Source organism: Dasypus novemcinctus, chromosome 15, assembly GCF_030445035.2.
Source record: "Dasypus novemcinctus isolate mDasNov1 chromosome 15, mDasNov1.1.hap2, whole genome shotgun sequence".
NCBI classification, from domain to species: Eukaryota; Metazoa; Chordata; class Mammalia; order Cingulata; family Dasypodidae; genus Dasypus; species Dasypus novemcinctus.
This window is the reverse complement of record NC_080687.1, coordinates 97,642,273-97,658,380: the sequence shown is the minus strand read 5'-3', so window position 1 is coordinate 97,658,380 and position 16,108 is coordinate 97,642,273. Positions and strand designations below refer to the sequence as shown.

Sequence of the window (16,108 nt, the reverse complement as noted above, 5' to 3'; positions counted from 1 at the left end):
CAGGCTCTTTGGGACCAGGGCTTCTGTCCGTTTCTCAGAGGCCAAGGTGTAAGGAGTTGGTAGTCAGCTTTGCTCTTGAGCTCCTTGGAGCAGGAGACATCTTTTTTATCTTGTCAAAAACCCTGTAAATGATTATAGTATGGTAGGCGAATCAGTGACTATTAAGGATCTTTCAATCTAGAGGAGCAGAAATGCTACTTTTTAAAAGATTTATTTTGTAACTACTATGAAGATGTTGAGGACAGTTTTATGTTTTGCTATGAGTCATTGTTAATATCAGAAGGTACTGATTATGAGCTCTGATCACACTACGTGGGGTATGAGATACCTTAGAAATACACCTGGTTTTATCTAGCAATTCCCAACCCTGGTTTTTGGTTACCTTATGAAGATTTTATCTTCTTGAGCTATTGTAACATTCACAAAATGCTAATTCTCATTTATTTAAAGACTCTTACCTAAATACCTGCTATCAACTGATGTACTAGGGTACAAATGTATTACAGGTGTGCCAAACTATTAATTCCTTTCAGGAGATGGTGAGGTAGCATGGGGTGTGGGACCACTGAGCCTTACAGCCCGCTGGCTTTTCTTACCCCTAAATATCCCTGACCATTTTGCCTAGTATTCCATACAAATTTTTTGCGTGTGAAGGTTTATTTATCTAGTTCTCCCCCCTCCCTCGTCTGCTCTCTCTGTCCATTCGCTGTGTGTTCTCTATCTGCTTGTATTTTCATTAGGTGACTCCGGGAATGGATCCTGGGATCTTCTGGAGTGGGAGAAAGATGATCATTCTCTTGTGCCACCTCAGTTCCCTGGTTTTGCTAAGTCTCTTATTGTCTCTCCTCTGTGTCTCTTTTTGTTGCGTCATCTTGCTGTGTCAGCTCTCTCGTTGGCCGTCACTCCTGTGTGGGGTCGTACTCCTGCATGGGCTGGCAGTCTGCTTCATGGGCCAGCTCGCTGCGTGGGCCAGCTTGCCTTCACCAGGAGGCCCTGGGTTTTCAACCCTGGACCGCCTATATGGTAGACAGGAGCCCAATTGCTTGAACCACTTCCACATCCCCCCATGCAAATTTTTATCATTTCTGTGTGTGTCATGATGTGAGAAAAGTTGGGAAGCACTGTCCTAAAGGTGAGTTTTACTTATTGTGAATAACTGAGGTTAGAAATGGAGGAATGGTTGGAAAGAAATCTAATCCTAATATTTTTAAAGACGTGTAAAGCCATGAGAGTCCATAAAATGAAAAACAGTGAGCTTGATGATCACTGGGAAGATTCTAGAATGGATTTGGAAGGAATGGTTGGTAAGCACAGAGAAATGAAGTAGTTATATTTTGGCATCAGTTCTAAGAGCGAATTACCATCTCTTGTTTTTTTCTTTAAGTTACTAGGTCAGGGGAATATGATGTCAGTAAGGCATTTGGCGGAATTTCTTATAATTTTCCTGTTGTTTATAGAAATATAGTTTGGATTCTAGAACAATTAAGTTAGAATCGCTGTTTGGTTGAACAAACATATAAATATATGCAATGGGTGGGTACAGATTAATGATTGTCACCTTAGAGAGAGATTTCTACATGACCTACAGTAGGACTTTGCCTTCTATATTCTTCTTTCCAGTGTTTTATTAACTAATTTACCATATAAGGAGGAATGTTGAAAACATTTATGAATGACTAAACGAGGAGGGATAGTGAATATATACAAAAAAGATCTATGACCAGAGACAAAGGCCAGTTCTTATAAGACTGTGAGCTCTGTTGAGGGCAGGGTAGGTCTTTTTTGCTCAACATTGTATTTACAGCTCCACCACAGTGTCTGGTGTGTAATCATTTATGGTGAATAAATTAATGTAATTGAATAAAATATTTGTTTCAATCATTTGTTCTCAGATTATCTTCCAGTCCTGCCCTTCTTGAGACTTGGTGAGACTGTATGTCATTAATTTTGTGTGTGTATGGCTTTTCTTTTGTTGTAAAGGACTTTTATTTTAGAAGGAATTTTTGAGGACATATCATCTATGCCCTTAAAGAATTTATGTTCTTAATAAAAGGAAATTGACACTTTGGGTGAAGAGCCTTCTTTCTTGTAAAAATATTTTTGAATAAATAGGGCTTCCTTTATCCTTACTTAATAGGTCAGTGTGATAAGTTCCAAGTTTAATGACTAGGAATGTTTGAATTTAGCCCAGTAAAGCACTAATTTAGCTATTGACTATTTTTATATTACATCTGCACTATTTGAATTTTGGTTATCTTCTTTCGATATAAATGAATATTTCTGAAGTACTGGAAAAGGGATTTTATTTAAGTTGGGAGATGTAGACTCAGGTTTTATCAGGACTTGGTAACCGAAAGAGGTAGGATGAACGGTACATTCTTGTAGGTTGGTGTGAACTCTTAATTTGTCAGTTTTTGGCACTACTTATTGTCTTCTCAATAAGAAAATTACTGTTGGTCTTAAGAAAAGAAACTTCTAAGTTTTCTCTAATTTGCAACTAATATTAGTTGTAGCACTTGGGACTGGTGAGGACTATGGCAAATTGGAAAGGGTCTCCCCTGTGTAAGCTTGTCTAAACTCCTAATCAGTGCTAGTAGCAGGACTGTGGACCCAGTGTTTCTAATTCTGAGTTTTTTCAAGAGCAGCATAAAATCTAGATTCATGAGCACCCTCTGCATTTTTAAATATTCTTTTATTCAACATAGAGCAAAATGTGTATTAGGAACTCTTCTGAGGAGCTTGAAAACCTCAATGAACACAACAAAGATTCTCCCTTCCTGGACCCTATATTCTAATCGGGGAGGAAAACAACAAACTATAAAGTTTATATATTATTTTAGAAGATGAATTCTGTGGAAAAAAGAAAAAGAACAGGGTAAGGGGGATGGGTCGCAGGTGAGACTGGCAGTGGGCTGCGGCATTTAGTAGGATGATTATGATCAGCTCATTGGCAATGTGTGATTTGAAGAGCAACTTGGAGGAGGTGAGGGCCTTTCCCAAATGACATCTGGGAGAAGAGTGTGCCAGGTAGAGGATGCCTGAGCACCTGGGCCTGGAGGCATAGTGTAGCTGAGTGGATGAGCCAGGGGATGGTTCCTACAGGACCTCGGAGGCCACCGCAAGGACTTGGGCTTTTACTCTGAATGAAGTGGGCCTTCAGTGCAGGGTGCTAATTTAGAGGAGTGGTGCTGCGTTGAGAATATTCTGCTGGGGACAAGCATAATCTAGGTGAGAAACAGTGGTGGGTGGGACCAGGATCCAAGGGATGAAGAGTCTACATCTTGAAGGTAGAATCAGAATGATCTGACAGAATGGATGTAGGATGTGAGGAAGAGGTGTTTTTTTGTTGTTGTTGTTGTTTTTTACCATCTTCTGATTTAATTGGTAAACATTTTCCATGTTGTCTCATTTACATAATTCATTTTCTAAACATTGTTTTGTGATAAATTGTGTAAGTGTAAATGAAGTTATTTCTTCTTTGTTTGATTGCCAACTGCATTTGTTACTTCACTGATGTGGTTCTTGAGCCATCTCATTAGATGGGAGTCCCCTTCTCCTTGGTACATGCACTAGGGGATCCTCAAGAGCAGACAGAGTACCTGTTCCTTCAGCCTGTTCAGATAAATGTACATTTATGGAGTAGTTGTTTCCCTGAGACTGCTTTGTGCCGGGGATATAACAAATAAGATAAGGCCCTTAACCTTGGCCTCAAAGGTTAATTATGTTGCTATAATGTAATGCTAATGCCGGTAGGGGCAAAATGCTATGAGAACCAAATGAGGGGCTCTGAAATTCTGCCTATCAGGGGAATCCTTTTGGAAAATCTCTCCAAGCACGTGTGGCTTGCCCTAGATCTAGGCTGAAAAACGAGTTGCTGGTTTTCTACAGGGAGGCAAAGAGGTAGTGATCAGTCGCCCTATTAAAGAAGAATATTTCAGACTGTTTATTTTAAAAATTGGCTATCACAGCGGAGCACTCTGGAATCTTTTGGTAAACATACTTTAATAACTCCTGGTAAGACTCTTCTTAACAGTACTCTTCACTAATTGACATTAACAAGGCATTCTTTTAGCAGGACAGTCTAAATTGGAATCAAGGCCAGCACCTTCCCCAAGTCTTGGGATATTTATGCTCAAAGTAGCAATTTTAACTCAAAATTTTCACAGGAAAGCAAGTTTAAATGTCAGTAGAAAGGGAAGGAAGTGTTAAGACATTTGAATTTTATGTAATCTATGTATCTTTTACAAATAAATAAAAAAAGTATATTTAAAGAAAGACATTTGAGCCTCAATTTTGTATTCCAAATTACTAGATATTTAAGATCAAGGAAAGGATATAACCAGTATACTTTAAGGGTTTAATATGAGTTGTAAATTTTTTTTTAAAGTTGTAGCTTTTTAGATGTTCCAATCTGCTAGAAAATCTATATTTGTGGAGTGTCCTGTTTTTGAACTGGATAAACAAGGCTTTATTTATTTAATAACACCTTTTACTATATTTGCTGAATAACAAAATGTGTCTTGCAGCTTGTCCATGCTTCATTTCTAATAGAAGTATTTTTCTTCTAGGTTCAAAAGATGTTGTGATAAAGGCACAGGTTTTAGCTGGTGGTAGAGGTAAAGGGACATTTGAAAGTGGCCTCAAAGGAGGAGTGAAGATAGTTTTCTCGTAAGTTATATTTTTTAAAGAAAAATTGTTGTTATTGAAGAATAAAACATCTTGTGAAAGATGCCTTTTTTATTAAATTAGTGAAAATACTGAGATTTAAATGTTAGATGAGATAAAATTTTGTCTATGATGTGGACTTTTTTCCCTCAGTTGGAGGAGAGAAGTTTACTTTTTTTAAAATTATTTCAGTCCAGAAGAAGCAAAGGCTGTTTCCTCACAAATGATTGGAAAAAAGTTGATTACCAAACAAACAGGAGAAAAGGGCAGAATATGCAATCAAGTATTGGTCTGTGAGCGAAAATATCCCAGGAGAGAATACTACTTTGCAATAACAATGGAAAGGTCATTTCAAGTGAGTATTTATAAACGTGATACATTTCGTATAAGTTTATTGCATTCAGTTTTGAAAGTTGATGATTGTTTTTTGTAGGGGAAAGATAAAAAAAATACCAACAATTATTTGTGTATATCAAGGGCATGGTATTTATATTGTTAAAAAAAAATACAGTATGATTGATACCATACAGTTTGATTTAAAATATGGGGAAATAAAAAAAAAAGCTATAGACAAAATCCTATTGTAAAATTTCCACATTTGTTTCCTAAGAACAACAGGAATCCTCTCTGCTTTGTCTATAGATTCCATAGAAAGAAAAAATAATTTCTAGCGTGGTAAAATATTCTAACCAAGGAGAAAATCTCTGAACCCATTAAGTGAATGTATATTGATTGCTTTATCTTTTTCTTTTTCAAACTCCTGTTACTTTTTATAATTTGGGGTTTGTTTTGCTAGATGATTTGGTACTTGGTAAGGTGAAGGGCGACGTTTAGTGGCAAACAGTATGGCTTTAAGGAGCATAACTGTAGCTCTGCTTTGTTCTCTTTGTGACCTCTGGAATGCATAAGATCAAGTGAAGAGAAAGTCCTTTCATAGATCTGGTGCTTGGAAAGAGCATTGTTAACCTTTTTATACTATATTAATCTAGGTTTTTTAGAGCATTATTGAGGTATTGTGAGGAGAATCTGTGTTTTGAAGGGAGCTGAGAACCTATTTGGAAACCCTACAAAAGGATTTGATATAGAATATTATTGTGTAGAATTTAGAGAATTTAAGGGTCATGAAAATAGCTCTTTTACATAAAACAGCTTTTTAAAAATAGTTGTATTCTGTATTGTGATTTTTTTCATAAAATTAATTAAATAGTGTTTGAGTGGTGTTGAGTATCTATTGCAACTTTTACTTTTTATAAGAAAGTATTCTTAAGGTCTAACACTAGATGGTAGTATAAACCCATTCAGAGTATAAGATAAGCATTGCTTTGTTTTTAAGTGATGTCTATTTCTATAGATTTCCCTATATAGTAGAATTTAGTTTTGTAAGTTATTTTAGGGACCTCAGGAAGATAACCTTGTAATTTTCAGAAATTATAATTTTAGATATTTTTGCTACATTTTCTTTTTCCTTTTAGTTAACATTAAATGTCAACTTATATGATTTTGCTAGTTTTTTAAAAACTTTTTTATTGTTGTTACATATATAACTACAAAATCCCATTTTGACCACTTTCTAATGTACAGCTCCATAGTTTTATAGTTATGTTTTTACTTTTTGTTATAGCTAGAAATAAGGTTATGTACCTGGACAAACTGAGATATGCGTTTAAAATGTTGCCCGTCCAGAGTAGCTCATCTTGACTGGAGTAAATGGAGCAAACCAATCATTTATTATTAAGTATATATTAAAGCATTAGGGAAAAGGATGAAATTTGAGTTCATTTTAAGAACTTGAATTTTCAGAGAACTATTTGAGTCTTGTTTAGGGAAATTTTTTTTATTTTTTATTTTTTATTTTTATTTTTTAAAGATTTATTTATTTATTTAATTTCCCCCCTTCCCCTGGTTGTCTGTTCTTGGTGTCTATTTGCTGCGTCTTGTTTCTTTGTCCGCTTCTGTTGTCGTCAGCGGCATGGGAAGTGTGGGCGGCGCCATTCCTGGGCAGGCTGCTCTTTCTTTTCATGCTGGGCGGCTTTTCCTCACGGGCGAACTCCTTGCGCGTGGGGCTCCCCCACGCGGGGGACACCCTTGCGTGGCACGGCACTCCTTGCGCGCATCAGCACTGCGCATGGCCAGCTCCACACGGGTCAAGGAGGCCCGGGTTTTGAACCGCGGACCTCCCATATGGTAGACGGACGCCCTAACCACTGGGCCAAAGTCCGTTTCCCTGGGAAATTTTTTTTAAATTACAAAAGTAATATATGGTTGTAATGATTCAGACTAAAAATAATACAATACTAGTAAAATCATTTGGTCAAAAGCATTGTAAGTATTCCTTGAGGTTATCACATTAGACCAATGTGGAATCGGTTGTTACTTTTTGGGGTCTGGGCAACTGTAGCAGTTTGCTATAATTGATGAATTCCAAAAGAAATATTAGATTATGTTTGTAATCTGATCTGTGCCTGGGCATGATTGACTTATGATTGGAGTGTGGAGTCCCCACCCAGTCTCCACCCCTTGGTGGGTGGGGACTCACAGATAAAAGGCATGGCAAAGGACAGAGTTGAAGCTTTTGATGCGAGGGTTTCTGATGTTGGAGTTTTGATATTGGAGTTTGATGCTGAAGACTTAAACTGGAGCCCTGGGAAGTAAGCTCACAGAGGAAAGAGAAGCCAGCCCCAAGAAGAAAGGAACCTTGAACCCAGAGAAAAGCAAGCCCCAGGAACGTAGGAACCCAGGAAGCCTGAACCCTTGGAGATACTGGCAGCCAGCTTGCTCCAAATAGACTTTGGTGAGGGAAGTAACTTATGCTTTGTGGCCTGGTATCTGTAGGCTCCTACCCCAAATAAATATCCTTTATAAAAACCAGCCAATTTCTGGTATTTTGCATCAGCACCCCTTTGGCTGACTAATATAGCAACTTTTATGGAATCCCTATGAACAGTAAGGCCTTCCTGTTCAAACAACAACAAAATAAACTATTTAAACTAAAATGAAAGGATCATTTTAGTTTGAATTAAAATCCTACAGATAGGAGTTGAATGATAGTTAAACATTGCTTTTGTTATTCATATGTTTTTAGGAGGTAAATTGTAGGCTTTTCCAGGTTTTCTTTAGTATTTTTCACATCACGATGCCTTGGCAGATATTTACCACTGAATTGGTGTGCCAAAAAATCAATTTAAGTACCCATTCTCTATTTGGCACTTTTGTTAAATCAGATTTCTTAACATTTACCCAAGTGCCTGTTGTGTATTTTTGGGCTGAGAGAAATCCAATTTAGCAAATCACATTTGCTACTTTACTGTTTTTCTAGTAAAACATTGCAGTCTGCTGAGAGTTGAGTCCTGCATTTAACAGTGTCATTTTGTACTTTGCCTGGAGTAGATATGAAATGTGCTGCAAGAATTTCAAACTTTATTTTCAAAGAGATCCTTTATTTTAGTAAGAGGCTGCTTTGTCTTATAATTTTAAATTGATTTCTATTTTAAGCCAAAACCTTTTTTAAGACCAGGCCAAGAAAAAGGGATTTATTTGAAATTCCGGTTACTTATTAGAAATTAAATTGTCTTGAAAGTTTGTCACTTAAGGTTAAAAGTTAAACCAAATCATTTTAACAGGAAACAGCTATTCATTATGCAGTAATGACCAAACATAAAACTATAGTCAATGTTTTTTTTTTAAGTACCAGGGGCTGGGGTTAAACCTGGACCTTGCATATGGGAAGCCGATGCTCAACCACACTGGTGTCCCTGAGTTGGCCCCTTCATTTGTCTTGCTTGTTGTTTGTCCTTGTTTTTTTTCAGGAGGCACCAGTAACCGAATCCAGGATGTCCCGTATGGGAGATGGGCGCTCAACCACTTGAGCCATATCCACTCCTGGTAGTCACTGTTTGAACTGACCTCCATTTACCCCATTTAAATTGGTTCCTTTCTGATTGCACATGGAATTAATACAAATAGAGACTTTTACTTTCTTTTATTTATTATTATTTCACATGTATTATATTTATACCATTTTTCCTAACTTGCAGCCAACTGTTGGAGACTTAGTTATTACTTTAGTGAGAATGTAATATTATCTTTTTTACCCCCTTTTTCCTTCTTTCCTCTGCTTCCTTCTTTGTAGCTCATTTCTCTTATCAGTAGGTACAAAAAGAAAAGACAAGTAAAACTAAATTAAAATATCCAAATGCTTTAAAGGTTTGTTGGTCTCTATCTCTTTTGTTGACTAAAATTATATTTTGTGGTTATCTGTAGACTGAATTTGTCTTTTTTTTCTTTTTTAACCTCAATAGCATTGTAATAGTTGAATAGGTTTTTTGTATCTGATTTTTTCCCCTGCTCTTTAGATCTTCATAAAAGCTTATAATTATTAACTGCTCTGCTAAGGAGGAAATGAAGAATACCATTTCATTTGAAATTTCTAGAGGAATTTAAAATTAGACTATAATTTCAAACATTTCTCTTTACTCAGGCTTGCTAGTATTCTGTCCTTTAGTCTCAGAAGTTACAATGAACTCTTTTATTATAAACTTTTTTAGTGTATTGAAATCCGATCATACTGTACAAAATAAAAAGATGCAAAGATATATAGGGAGATATAAATCTCCCTCTTAACGTGTTCCTCTTCCTTGGCTAGGCAGTTTTTTCCTTGGAGACAGGGTTTGTTTTTTTTTTTTAAATTGCCCCCCTGACCTTTGTAGCTTGCTTGCTATCTACTCTCTGTCCATTCGCTGTGCATTCTTCTGTGGGTCTGTATTTAATTTTCTTTATTTTCCTCCTCCCCTTGTGGCTTGCTTGTCTGCTCTCTGTGTCCATTCGCTGCGCGCTCTTCTGTGTTTTTACTTGTCTCCCTTTTTGTTGTGTCACCTTGCTGAGTTGGCTCTCCGCGGCGCTCGTGGGCTGGTGGCACTCTGTGGTGCCTATGGGCCGATGGCTCTCCATGGCGTGCAGGTGAGCCTGCCTTCACAGGAGGACTGGGACGCGAACCCAGGGCCTCCCATATGGTAAACAGGAGCCCACCTGATTGAGCCACAGCCACTTCCTGTAAGGTTCTTTTTAAAAAATGTTTAAAAACAGAAACAAAAATGCTAAACTCTTTTAAAAAGTAATAGAGGGAAGCGGATGTGGCTCACACAGTTGGGTGCCCACCTACCACATGAGAGGTCCTGGTGCCTCCTAAAGAAAAGGAGCAAGACAGTAAGCTGGTGTGATGGGCTGGCATGGCAAGCTGATGCAACAAGGGAGATGATGCAACAAAATGATGCAATGAGGAAACACAATGAGAGACACAAGTAGGGAGCAGAGGTGGCTCAAATGATTGGGTGCCTCCCTTCCTTGTGGGAGGTCCTGGGTTTGGTTTCTGGTACCCCCTAAAAAGAAGATGTGCAAACACAGAGAGCAGACGGCTAGTGCAAACTATCAAGGTGTAGGAAGAAATAAATAAATAAAATCTTTTAAAAAAAAGTAATAGATTATTATTTTTTGTTTTCTCTGGCTGTTGCCTTATTTTAAGGATTTGAGGGACTATTTTGCTATGCAAACAGTGGGGAATGCAAAAATATACTTTTAATTATACCTTAGAATGAGTTTGTTACTGAAACATTAGGTGCCTGGATAGAAAAGTGAAATTAGTCTTTTGATTTTATTTTATTATTATTATTTATTTTTAAAGATTTATTTTTTATTTATTTCTCTCCCCTTCTACACCCTCTTCCGCCCTGCCCCCCCCCCCCAGTTGTCTGCTCTCTGTGTCCATTTGCTGTGTGTTCTTCTGTGTCTGCTTATATCCTTGTCAGCCACACCGGGAATCTGTGTCTCTTTTTGTTGCATCATTTTGCTGCGTTAGCTCTCTCTGTGTGTGGCACCACTCCTTGGCAGGCTGCACTTTTATTGTGCTAGGTGGCTTTCCTTACGGGGCGCATTCCTCGCGTGTGGGGCTCTCCTACGCGAGGGACACCCCTGGATGGCATGGCAGTCATTGTGCGCATCAGCTCTGCGCGGAGGCCAGCTCATCACACGGGTCAGGAGGCCCTGGGTTTGAACCCTGGACCTCCCATGTGGTAGACATATGCTCTATCTGTTGAGCCAAATCCGCTTCCCTTATTATTATTTTTAATGGAAGTTACTTTTGTTCTGGGTAAGAGTAATATATTTATTTGAAAACATTTGTTTTAGAAAATAAAAGTCATATCATTTAATGTTTTTTTTCCCACTGTTTTATTTGTTTGAGTGTGAATCCGCATTTAAATATACTCGTTTGAGTGTGAGTCTACATTTAAATATACTTTGTGTTTATTCTCTGTTTGTTTTTTTACAGTCTAGGGCTTTGTATCATTTTCCCCCACAAATACTACTGATGTGTTTTTCCTATGTTATTAAGTATTTGGTAATATAATTTTAATAGTGATACAGATTTTATGGATGTCACAATTTCCAATTTCCAATTTATTTTTGCATGTTAAGATTTTTCCATTTTCGTGCATAAATTATCAAGTCTGTAAGGTAATTTGCTTTAAAATTGTTTCTTGATTGAATTTGGAGGAGTCTGGAAAGTTAATGACTCAAGTATTTAGTATTTGTATCTTACCTTCCTGTATTGTTCAAGGTGATAGCTAGAACTGTTCTTTCAAGTTAGGTATTTTAGTTTCCTAGGCTGCTCAAAGCAAATACCATGAAAAGGGGTGGGTTAAACAATGGGAATCTATTTGCTCATGTTTAGAGTCCAGGAGAATGTCCAAATCAAGGCATCGTCAAGGCTCTGCTTTCTTCTTTAAGAATGTCTGGGTGCTCCTGGGCTCCTCTGTCACATGGCAAGGCACATGGCAGTGTCTCCTGGTGTCTCCCCTCTCTTCCAGGCTTTGTTGATCTTGGCTTCATGCCTCCTGTGGCTTTCTCTCTTTCTGTCTGAATTTCATTCTCTCATAAAGGACTCCAGTGATAGGACTGAGGAACATCCTGATTGAGGTGAGCCACAGCTAAACTGAAGTAGCCTCATCCAAAGGCCCTACTTACAATGGGTTCACACCCACAGGAATGGATTACATTGAAGAACATGTTTTTCTGGGGTATGTACAACTTCGAACCACCACAGTAGATAACTTTATTTTTTTACTGACTTGCAGTAGGGCTGGGGCTTAGAAAATCTAGACTATCCCTTTCAAATATTGGTAATCTGTTTTCATGATTTTCTAACTTTTATGCTTTATTTTTGTTGTCTTTTTGGTGCGTCACTTTTCCACGTGGGCGCGTGGGGGCCTGCTCCCCACAGGCTGCAGCGTCTGCTGGCTTGTGGCATCTGCTTGTTTAGTTGTCTGCTCGTTGTGACAGGTGTGGCATTAGGTCGTGCAGCGGGTGCGGTGTCTGCTTTGTTGCAGTGGGTGTGGCGTCTGCTTGTCTTCTTTAGGAGGGACCTGAACCCGGGACCTCCTGTGTGGAAGGTGGGGTGAGCCACATCCGCTTCACTAGTCTATACTCTTTTTTTTCCCTTATCTGGTTGTGTCACTGTCTTTTTGGTGTGTTGCTTTGCTGCGTGGGGGCCTGTGCCTCATGGTGCAGGTCTGGGATGCCTTTTTTCTAATTTTTTTACCAGGAGGTCCTGGGGATCAAACCCAGGTCCTCCTTATGGTAAACTGGAGCTCAATTGCTTGAGCCGCAGCCACTTCCTAGTTATGCTTTTTATAATCAATCAATCTATTCAGTGTAAGTTTTTGGATATATTTTTAGTCTTTTTCCCTCTCAGGTGAGCAATTGTCTTCCTCTTCCTTTTTTACTTCTTTCCCATTGTTGTTTCATTTGAACATTTATAAGGTGATACAGTGCTGGAGATACAAAGAGAAATCCTCTAGGAAGTTTTTAATTAGGGCTGTGAAGTGGTAAATGCATAAATCTGATAGTGCACATAGGTAGGCTTTAACATTTTCTTGACTGTTCCAAAATAAAATTTCGAATGTTTTTTTCTCCTGCCAGGGTCCTGTCTTAATAGGAAGTTCTCAAGGTGGTGTCAACATTGAAGATGTTGCTGCTGAGACTCCAGAGGCGATAGTGAAAGAACCTATTGATATTGTAGAAGGCATCAAAAAGGAACAAGCAGTGAGGGTATGTTGTATTTGAAAAATGTCTAGCCCGTGGTTGGATGCTATCAAGAGTGTCAATATATGTTAATACCTTATTCGGAAAAAAAATTCTTTTGGAATATCTACATTTATTTTTTTCTATATTCTCTAAAAGTATTTCAGTATGTATCTTTAAAAGGTGAGGATTCCTTTAAAATAGTCTCAATACCATTACCGTACCTAGTAATAGTAACAATAGTTCATTAATATCATCACGTACCCAGTCGTTCAAATTTCCCTAATGTCTCAAATTATTTTTTCTTTTATAGTTTGAATCAGGATTCATCGAGGGCCCATTCATTGCTATTGTTTGTTTGCCATAAACCTTTTTATGATTTCTAGGTTCCTCCTCCCTTGTCTCCCCTTTTTGCTTTCCATTTATTTATTCAAGAAACTGGTATGTTTGTCCTGTATCATTTCTCATGGTCTGAATGCACCCCCATGGTGGCATTTAACACGTTCCTGCATCCTTTCTATTTCTGTAAATTGTATGGAATGGAACTTTTAAGGGGGCAAAAAATTAATACATACTTATACTGGAGGTTAGGACATATAGATAGTACTGCTCATGTGATGTGACTGTAAAGCAATGAGTAATTCTGTGTGGATTACAGAAGTGCAAAAGGGGAATCTTGGCAGAAGATACGGCAGAGTACTTCCGAGGTCAGGTGCTCAGCCCTGTGCCCAGTGGCTGTGGGGACCCCTTGAACTTGCTCTCTTCTTCACCACCAAAACCCTGTAAGAGTCTTGTTGTCCTTGGCCTGGAGGCCTGCAGGAACTCCAGAACACATGTGCCTGTGTCCACTCCCCACCCAGCACCTACTCCACATTGCCATCAGAGCAGCTTGCCCCTGCTTAAGTCTCTTCCTCTCACAGTCCTTCTGGGGGCAGGGTGGGGGCACCGAGAGTGTGGGAAAGCTCCCCAGGTGCCTCTGAAGCGCAGGCAGCTTTGAGAATCACTGATTTACAAAGGTCAAGCCAACTGCTTAGGCTACATTAGAAGATACTTTATAACCTGGTTTTGCTCTTTCCTTACTTCTCCAGCCTCTTTTCCCCCTTTCTACTACACTTCACTAATAAGTTACTTGTAACCTCAAAACATTTTGCCTTTTCTCTCAGTTCTTGTTTACCTTCTGACCAAAGTACTCATCCCTTCCCTTATATTACAACTCCTGTTGCCTCAGCTACACTTCTTGGGGTAGAAAATCCTCCTTAGCCCTCCCCGATAACAAATTATGTCATTTTTTATACCACTGTGTCCTTTATTTCGTTGAACTTATCACACTAATTTTTTATGCCTCTGACTCAGGAGTTTTTTTTTTAGTAGGGGACACTGTCTTATATACCTCTGTGATAATTATTTGGGGTATTGGTGGTTATGGACTCTTTAAGAACTTGATAAAGCTTTTCTCTTAATGTATGCACATAAATAAGAAATTTTGCTTGCAATTTCTCAGGTTTACTGTACTGTCCTTCCTGTGTGCTTCTCCTTTCCCCAAAAAACCGCTCCACAGAGTCTCATATGACTTGTGACAGTTGCTTAGTAAGTGTTTTTGTAATAGTACTATTGAATTAAATTGTTTAGTTTGGATATAAAAATAAGTGATCTGTTTTAAAAGAAAAGTTAGAGTAGTAAACTTTGAATTAAACATGTTAGTGAAAAGCAGTATGTCAAAATAAGTTTATGGCGTTGAAGTACAGAGTAAGAAATTTGGCTGACACCATTTAAAGCAGATAGAGAAAATTCCCTGATGAAACTTGAAGGCAGTCATTTAGGTGAGTGATATAAATGTTTGAAAGGCACAGGGTTTTGGTTTTCTAGTTAATTGTACAAGAGAGTGATGACTGGAGAGTTGAATTTAGATGAGAAAATCCTTGATTTATAAGAAAACTTGAAGGAATAATTTAGTAAGATGATAGCATTTTGAATGGTGAACGTAAATAGTGCCCATCATGGTGCTTGGCAAATCATTATCATGCTGGATTGGTCAGAATTAGGCTGCAGTTCTTTTTTTCTTTTTTTTTTTTTAAGATTTATTTATTTATTTATTTCTCTCCCCTCCCCTCCTCCCACCCTGATTGTCTGTTCTCTGTGTCTATTTGCTGCGTCTTGTTTCTTTGTCCCCTTCTGTTGTCAGCGGCATGGGAATCTGTGTCTCTCTTCTTGTTGCATCGTCTTGTGTCAGCTTTCGGTGTGTGTGGCGCCATTCCTGGGCAGGCTGCACTTTCTTTCGCGCTGGGCGGCTCTCCTTATGGGGAGCACTCCTTGCGCGTGGGGCTCCCCTACGCGGGAGACACCCCTGCGTGGCAGGGCACTCCTGTGCACATCAGCACTGCGAGTGGGCCAGCTCCACACGGGTCAAGGAGACCCGGGGTTTGAACCGCGGACCTCCCATGTGGTAGATGGATGCTCTAACCACTGGACCAAGTCCGCCTCCTAGGCTGCAGTTCTTAAATGTTTAAATCTAAAAGGAGTAGATTCCAACTTAGTGAGGGAGCTTTCTTAATGAATAGGTGCCTCATTTCTTAAGATTCTGTATTTGAAGTATGTCTTAACCCAAAATTACATTCCCTACCTTGATCATTCACTTTATTGGCATTTGACTTTTTTGCGGAAATCACACCTTTAAAGAATTTAAGTTATTGAAAATCACAAGAATTTGTTACAGCCATACATAGTAATGGAAAACATGGAAAGAATTCCTCTCTAGTGTTCTGAGCAGGACCAGTACTATTGGAATAAACACACAGACGTATAGCCTTTATACCAGTGGTTCAAAATTGCTTATGGGACTTTTAAAATTATAGCTGCTTTTTTGGGCCCACCACAGAACTTCTGAACTAGAATTTCTGGGTTGGGAGCTTGGTATACATAGATTTGAAAAATCTCTGCAGGTGTATGTGGTTAGCAGTCTCTGCTCCAGATTGTGAACCCCTCTACTAGATTGGAAACTTAACTACCTGTGTCTTTAGTGCAGTACATTTTTGAATGAATGGAATAAGATCCATTTGACTGTATGTGCCTCCCACTCTTTCTAAATTACCTAAAAGGTAAAATAGGGTGATTTAATATTTTTGGACTGTCAATATATAGTTTTAATAAAATATAAACTGCTTCTTTCAGTTGCAATTGGTCATAAGGCTTAGAAGCAGGATGGAGGCTATAGCAAAAATTTTAGAATTGGAATCTGAGGTGAGGGGAAGTTGCTTGACCTCTGAATCTTTTTCTTCTCTGTAAAATGGGCATATTACCTTCCTTGTGAGAATTTTGATTAAACAGTTAGGGTCAACAATTTATTAATAGTAGCTGCTGCATTCAATAATTC

General features: G+C 38.5%; 1 protein-coding gene across 2 annotated transcripts in view; it reads left to right on the top strand.

The window, feature by feature from the left end:
* LOC101445579 (succinate-CoA ligase ADP-forming subunit beta) overlaps positions 1 to 16,108 on the top strand; it is a 51,558-nt gene that overhangs the window by 10,480 nt on the left and 24,970 nt on the right. For both annotated transcript variants that reach the window (XM_004472860.2, XM_071208287.1), the window contains exons 3-5: positions 4,569 to 4,668; positions 4,858 to 5,020; positions 12,637 to 12,765. In XM_004472860.2, the coding sequence (XP_004472917.1) occupies positions 4,569 to 4,668; positions 4,858 to 5,020; positions 12,637 to 12,765 (392 nt within the window). The remainder of the gene's footprint in view (positions 1 to 4,568; positions 4,669 to 4,857; positions 5,021 to 12,636; positions 12,766 to 16,108) is intronic.